This window comes from Linepithema humile, chromosome 2 (genome assembly GCF_040581485.1).
Source record: "Linepithema humile isolate Giens D197 chromosome 2, Lhum_UNIL_v1.0, whole genome shotgun sequence".
Lineage (NCBI taxonomy): Eukaryota > Metazoa > Arthropoda > Insecta > Hymenoptera > Formicidae > Linepithema > Linepithema humile.
Genome location: NC_090129.1, coordinates 12,360,424 through 12,368,418, shown reverse-complemented (window position 1 = coordinate 12,368,418; position 7,995 = coordinate 12,360,424). Strand labels below are relative to the sequence as shown.

The 7,995-nt window shown below is 31.3% G+C and overlaps 1 protein-coding gene across 2 annotated transcripts; it reads right to left on the bottom strand.

Moving 5' to 3' along the window:
• Nucleotides 1-416: 416 nt before the first annotated feature.
• Nucleotides 417-3,970, bottom strand: LOC136998258 (antifreeze protein Maxi-like). Of its 2 annotated transcripts, XM_067350819.1 has the most exons (4): nt 2,471-3,970; nt 2,008-2,404; nt 1,698-1,824; nt 417-1,623 (listed from the first exon to the last, which is right to left on the bottom strand). In XM_067350819.1, the coding sequence occupies exons 1-4, from the start codon at nt 2,540-2,542 to the stop codon at nt 1,614-1,616; spliced, it is 606 nt and encodes a 201-aa protein (XP_067206920.1). In that variant the 5' UTR covers nt 2,543-3,970; the 3' UTR covers nt 417-1,613. The 2 variants fall into 2 exon arrangements, with proteins under 2 accessions (XP_067206920.1, XP_067206919.1); XM_067350818.1 differs by having other exon boundaries at nt 2,008-3,970.
• Between the last annotated feature and the right edge of the window lie 4,025 nt (nt 3,971-7,995).

The window sequence follows — 7,995 nt, the reverse complement described above, 5'->3', positions numbered from 1 at the left end:
GAGAGAGAGAGAGAGAGAAATATGACATATTTTGATATAAAATCTAAAATCTCTTAAAATATTTAGTTATCGATAATCTTACCGTAATATTTTTATGCACAGAATAATAAAACAAATCAATACGTGTAAAAAACCCATTATTTGAAGAAAAAGTATGCAATTTACAATGTACTTTTTTAACAATTATGCGTTTTCTTTATACCACTTGATTCTCATTATTCTAATCATAAAAGTATTACGGTAAGATTATCCAGAACTTAATATTTTTAGAGATATTTTAATTTAAATTTTATATCAAAATATGTCAGATTAAGATATAAAATAACTCGAAAAGTATTAAAAAAAACTTCTGAAAAGTATGAAAAAAAAAATTATATTCTTTAATCTTGTTAATAATATTTTATTAACAAATAAACTGCCATATAATAGAATTTTATTAGTATTAATGAACGAAGAACATCTCATCGACGTTGACATCGATCCAGTCGCAAAACTTATAATTTAAATAATTTAATTAATATGTTATTAAGTTAATATAAATGTTACATTCAAAATGTAGAAAAATAATTTAAATTTTGTCACATAATTAATTTTGTACATTTCTGTACATTTTTATATTAACTTAATTACATATTAACTAAACTATTTTACATTATAACACGTCTTGTGTTTTATATAGCATTTAAGTCATGTGAAACAGATGTTTCATTGATAATATTAAAAAATAACTAATAATATAAGTATTGCGTTTGATATATCACAATTACGCTAGATGAAACATAATTAGTGTCATTTGAATGTTCTAACTACATTATTTTATGTTTAACATGTCTTTGATATCATATCATAGTTTTTTTCGCATATTTTGTAAAAATTTTAACATAACCGTGATATGAAGCCAAAGATATATTTCATATCAGCTATCCATAACTTTATATGAATGGGGCAGTTAAATCAAAGACATGTTACAACTAAAAATAGTTTAATTTGAATATTTGAAATAAAACATAAGTATTGCGTTTGATATCACAATTACGCTAAATGAAACATAATAAGTGTCGTTTCGAATGTTTTAACTAAATTATTTTATGTTTAACATGTCTTTGATTTGATATTATAGTTTTATTTCGTATATTTTGTAAAAATTTTAACAAAACTGTAATATCAAACCAAAGATATTTTATATCAGCTATCCACGGCTTTATATCAATGGGGCAGTCAAACCGAAGACATGTTACAACAAAAAATAGTTTAGTTTGAATATTCGAAATAAAACATCTGTTTCACAAAATGTAAGTGTGATACAAAATACTTGTGTTAGAATGTAAGATAATTTAGTTAATATACAACTGACTTAATATAAATGTTACATCTAAAATGTGCAAAAATAATTGAAAAATAATCTCAATTTTGTCACATAATTAATTTTGTGCATTAATATTAACTTAATTACATAGTAACTAAATTATTTCGCATTCTAACACAAGTATTTTGTCACATCACACTTACATTCTGTGAAACAGATGTTTTATTGGTAATATTAGAAAATAACTAAAAAAAATTTTTTCTTGAGCGATGCGACGAGCCGCTTGAACACCATGACTTGATAATACTTAATTGTTTCTGTAAAATAAATGTAATAACTATACATGTAACTATAACTTGTAATTTTTAGAAATTTTTTAATGCTTTCTTACCTTCTTCCTCTGCCTCTTCCCCTGTGTCTGCCCCAGTGATGTGGTGCCATGGATAGCTGATATAAAAATTTCATAAATCGTTCCTGCTGTCGGCGAGCTCCTGCGGCTCTACCTCTCGGTCTATAATCTGTAATTATTAAAATTAATTTAATTACATATGTGTTTTTATAATAGTACAAAGAAAAATATATTCTACGTAATTACTAAAAAATAGTGCGTAGGAAAATATGCAGTACGTAAGTACTAATAATTATACACTATGTAAGTACTAATATATGGTACAATCTTTAATAGATTAAAATTATGTTACCTTGTCTGTTTTGTTTCGACATTGAACCAGCGGCGACGGGACCGGCGGCGACGGAACCGGCGGCGACGGAACCGGCGGCGACGGAACCAGCGGCGACGGAATCAGCGGCAACGGGACCGGCGGCGACGAGACCGGCGGCCACGTCCCGGACGGCAACGGAACGGGCGGCGACGGAACGGGCGGCGACGGAACCGGCGGCGACGGGACCGGCGGCGACGGGACCGGCGGCGACGGGACCGGCGGCGACGGGACCGGCGGCGACGGAACCAGCAGCCACGTCCCGGACGGCAACGGAACGGGCGGCAACGGAACGGGCGGCGACGGAATGGGCGGTGATTAAATCGACGTCGACGTCGACATCGCCGTTGAGGAGCGATTCTTCGTTCATCATTAGTATCTGCAATTTTATTGTATTAATTTTATTTGTTAATAAAATATTAACAATATTAAAGGAGTTACTTACATCGTCCTCCATCCTCATGCGTTCACAAATGTCGAAGCGGTCCGCCATAGGTCCCCACAGGGCAGAGATCATTGAAGATCATTGAATCGATAATTAGTACAGATTTGAAACTTTCACAATAATATTGTCATCACTTCGACAGCTGGTAATGTAGTTTGGAGTAAGTTCGTGTAAATGTACATTATGGATTTAGTTATCATCGAGATTATCGATATAAGTAGATCTATATGTCGCGACTATGAATTCGGGATGTCAATGTTCAGTACTTCATTGATCAGTGAGTGTAAATATTGACGACAGAGTGTACCAGGTTAACTGCTTAAGTAGTGTTTGGTATAAAGAAGTGGCTACATAAGTAAGTAATGCATAGTTATTATTGTTACATTACATTTCCATTTATTTTATGTATTATCTTGTAATTATTGTATATGTTTTCCTAACTTTTACAGGTATTTGTCGATATGATTTTCTTGCGCTTACGTTTCCATTTAATATTATACATTAGACAAACGAAATCGTTGTAATATAATGGTCTATTGCCTTCTTACATAAATACAGTTCGTCGAGTCAATTCAATTGTCTTAGGAAATAAATTAGTTCTGCGATTTATTTATCATTGATGAAAACATATTTCTTTAAAAATTCAACAAACCGTTGCTTGACCAATAAATAAAGTTAGATTTATTTATAGATATACAGACACATGTGCAACAATTTTTGATATTCTGTTTTTCTATCCATTAGAATTTGTTCTGTGGGAGTTACATAGAAGAAGCCTGAGCTATAAAATAAAATAAATCTGCGGCTTTATTTTACTTTGAAGATTTTTACGCAAATAACTGTAATAGTACAGACTTTCTGAAGCTTACTTATATATTATCTATACTTTCTGGAGTTTAAAATCAGGTAAGAAATAATTACTATTATTAACATTTCTATTTATTCTATTTATGTATTATCTTGTATAATTATTGTATACATATGCTTTCTTAGCTATCACAGGTATTTATTGAGTAGATATGATTTTCTCGCGCTTACGTTACCATGTAATATATTATGCATTAGACCAGTGCTCGGAATTAGTTGAACATTTGAGCCGATTTCCGCGGGATACGCCTCCTTTCCTCTTCTTACCGCGCGCGCCGCAGCCGCTAGGGCCAGCGCCGCCGAGCGTTAGGAGCAGCACTATCTGATTATAAGTGGGTTCTTCTCCCTATTTATTAAAATTAAAAAAAATGTATTAAAATTTATTAAAAATTAATTTTTTATTTTTAAATTTATTAAGTGGAAATATTTCAATAGATTTCCATGTCACCTATGAGGTACTAATGCTGACGCTTTTTTTTTTAAGTGGTTTCCCCCGTAGGCCTATTCCACTAAAGATAAAAATAACAAATTCTTAATTTAAAAAAAATATATAAAAGAGATTTTCTTAATTAGATTTTCTTGTGGCCTTTTATGAGAATGAACAATTGATGCAATAATGTAGATAGAAACCACTTTTAAAAAAACGCGTCAGCATTAGTACCTCATGAGTGACGTAGAAATCTATTGAAATATTTCCACTTATTAAATTTAAAAATAAAAAATTTATTTTTAAATTTATATTTAAATTTTAATACATTTTTTAAAATTTTAATAAATAGGGAGAAGAACCCACTCATAATCAGATAGTGCCGCTCCTAACGCTCGGCGGTGCTGGCCCTAGCGGCTGCGGCGCGCGCGGTAAGGAGAGGAAAGGAGGCGTTTACCGCGGAAATCGGCTCAAATGTTCAACCAATTTCGAGCACTGCATTAGACAAACGAGATCGTTGTAATATAACGGTCTACTGCCTTCTTACATATTTCTTGGAACATATTTCTTGGAACATATTTCTATTATTCATTTGTTGAATTTATTATTGAACAATTATTGCAGTTGTTTAGTTAATAAAATTTTATTTATTATTAATATATATACATATATAGGGTGCGGCATTTTAATTCAGACTCCAAAATATACAAGGTGTTTCTGAAAGGTCTTCTCAAACTTCAAAGGCGTATTCTAGCGGTCATAAGGATGAAAAAAGTTCTTATAAACGTGTCCTACAACGCTTTCTTTTCGAGATACCTTTTTTTCTCGACAATACTGTTCTTGGGCGCTGAATTGCGGCTGGCGAACATTTCGAACATTTACTTTGATTGTTTTTTGGATTTAATACTGCACTTTCCAATAAAATTAAAAATTTCATTAAAAATTAAAAAATGATTGTATCTTGAAAAGGAAACATTGCAGGACATATGTTTATAGGAATTGTTTTCATCAGGACCGCTAGAATACGCCGTTGAAGTTTGAGGAAACCTTTCAGAATCATGTATAAAAAATAAAAATGAAAAGAAATGTTTTAAACAAAAGTTGTTTGCTTCATAAAAGAAAAAGAGATAGAGATATTAGTTACACCTTGGGTGGAGATGCTTCAAAGATTTAAAGATCAATCAAGTTTTCTTAAATGGAACTCTTCTAATTTTTTTATAAATCGATTCTTCACCATATTCGACGTAAGAAGTTGTAATGATAGGATGGCCAAAAATTGAATAGTTTAGGAGAATTTTTATACTTTAATTTGACATAATTTTACATAAAGTATGAAATATTTCGTAATATAATCATTTTTCAATTATCTTATCTATATACTCTTCTGCACAAAATAATGAGAGGAATCAATTGGTATATAAAAAACACAGTTATTTTTAAGAAAAAGTATGATAATTTGCAACAAGCAGTAACATATTTTTTTTAAACATTGATTCCTCTCATCATTTTGTGCATAAAAGTATTGAGATAAGATAATCGAAAAATGAATATTTAACGAGATTCTATCGTTATAACTTTTTACATCGAATATCGCGAGGAATCGATTTATTTAAAAAAATTAGGGTGGCATTTAGACGTTTCAATTTAAATGCCGCACCCTGTAGGTTGTATATACAGTGTGTCCCAAAAGTTCAAAAACTGTTAAATATCTCGAAAATAAAACATTTTTTTATTTATAGGAAAATGTTTTAGAAAAAACTTGTTCGCTTTGAAGAGGAAGCAAGGAAAAGGATATTAGTTTGACTATGAGTGAAGGCGCTTCGACGATTTGAAGGTAAACCTCATTTTTTTAAATGGAAGCGCTCTAATTTTTTTATATAAATAGATTCCTTGCAATATACGCTGTTAAAAGTTATAAGGGTAGGATGGTCAAAAATGGAATAGTTTTCAAGATATATTATATGCATATGTTTATTTTCATTTGACATAATATTTCTACCTGAATATTTATAAGCACAAAATAATGAGAGGAACAAATTGGTGTAAAGGAAACATATAGTTGTTTTTAAGAAAAAGCATGAATTTGCAACAAGCAGGTACATATTTTTTTTCTAAACAACTATTTATTTCTTTACACTAATTGATTCTTTTCATTATTTTGTGCATACAAGTATGCAGATAAGGTAATGGAAAAATGACTATTTTATGAGATATTTTATTGTTTTAGTAAAATTATGTCAACGTATAAAATATCTCATAAACTATTTAATTTGTGGCCATTCTACCTATATAACTTTTAACACCGAATATTGCGAGGAATCGATTTATAAAAAAATTAAGATAAAGTTCCATTTAAAAAAACTAGATTGACTTTCAAATCTCCGAAGCGCTTTCATCCAAATTAATATGTCCATCTTTTTTCCTTTTTCGAACCAAACATCTTTTGTCTAACACATTTTCCTATAAAATGTTTTATTTTCGAGATATTTAATATAAGTGTAGAATTTATGGAATAATTTTTTTTTTATAAGCAAGGTTTATAAACAGGATTTATTTATATAGAATAGAAAGCAGCAAAAATTTTTAGGAGATTGCATTGATGATTTAGTGATAATAAATAAATACTATTTTTAAATGTTAATGTGATTACTTGATTTTCAACTATTCAGAAATACTATACAGAAGATAAATGTAGCTTCACTTCTTTATAAGCAAATTTTCTGCAATATTTTATTTAGTATAATAATTTTAAATCTCTGCATATGTTTATTAAAATTATTTTAAACTGTTAGCTTGCTTATTGCAAAAAAACTTGTACAAAGTTTACAATTATTAATCTAAAATTTATAACTTGTTTGTTTTATGTATTAATACACTTTTTTTATTTTTCAGATCCAGAAAAAAATTAGAAAAAATAATCGGCTGCTCTGGCGCTGTATAACGGCTGCCGTAAGCGCTGAATTAAAATATCGGCTGCAATAGCGCTGAGTTTTGGCCCTGGCTGGCTTGTCCTAGGCGCCAAATTAAAAAATCTGATATAGAATTCTGTAACTTTAATTATTCGTTTAAGGTGATTGTGACACTTGCATGACTAAAAGACTGCCCTAAGCGCCATATATCTGTATAAGGCTGCCCCGAGCGCCAGCTCAAAATGCATCATCAGTGTCACAAGTTCTATTATGGCAATAAGGAAAAAGACATTTTGATTTCCAAAGAATGGTTGACAGAAACGATGATAGATAGTTTCCATGCGTTACTCGAAAGAAATTCTGAATATGCACCTCGACCTGTATGGTTGACGATATTTCCTGATCAGATTGTTCCACTCGAAAATCTAAAAAAGAAGCATTTGCAAATACTGCACAGTAATTTCGCGGGCGGACATTGGGTTACTTGTCATTACGACGCAAAGTCTGTTATTATATATGATTCTCATGAAGGCAGTCGTAATGCTAATAAGCAAAATTTGAATGGAGAAATTCGAATTTTTGTGGAGAGATTATTTCCTTTTCATGATTTTCAAAACAATCCGATAGTCTTTCCTACAGTCCAGTCGCAAGTCGACGGTTGTAATTGTGGTCCTATGGCGATTGCGTTTGCTACATCGATTCTGTTTGGCATAAATCCTTGTATTGTGACGTACGATCGATCTTTGCTAAGACCTCATTTGTCTGCAATGTTTGCAGGACAAACAATCACTCATTTTCCGTACCTCTGTAATTCAACTGCTCCATTAATGTTATTACCGTTGGAGACATTGAAAATACGAGAGGCGGATGCACTGAGAAAAAGGCTTGCACGTAGCAAGGAAACTGAAGAACAGCGTTCAAAACGACTCGAGAAAGATGCTTTTTCTCACAAACAACAATATGCCAAAAACGCTGATTTTTTATGCACTCAAAAGCGCAATAAATATAAACAGGACCCTAAAATAAAATGTTATAAAATGTGTGAGGTATATAAAAAAAACCCCAAACCGAAACGCCAGATACTGTGTGATCAGTACATACAAGATCCCGAAACACAACGTCAGAGAGTGCGTAATCAGTACAAAAAAAATCCTGAGGAACAATGTAAAAGAAAACGCGACGAGTACCAAAAAGATTTAGAAAATAAACGAGCTCAAAAACGCCATAATTACTCACACCAATTGCTGTACAATCGGCAAATCAAAAGAAAAAATTATTTTAAAAATGCTGCACGTGAAAGAGATCGCCGAAGAAAATTTAAA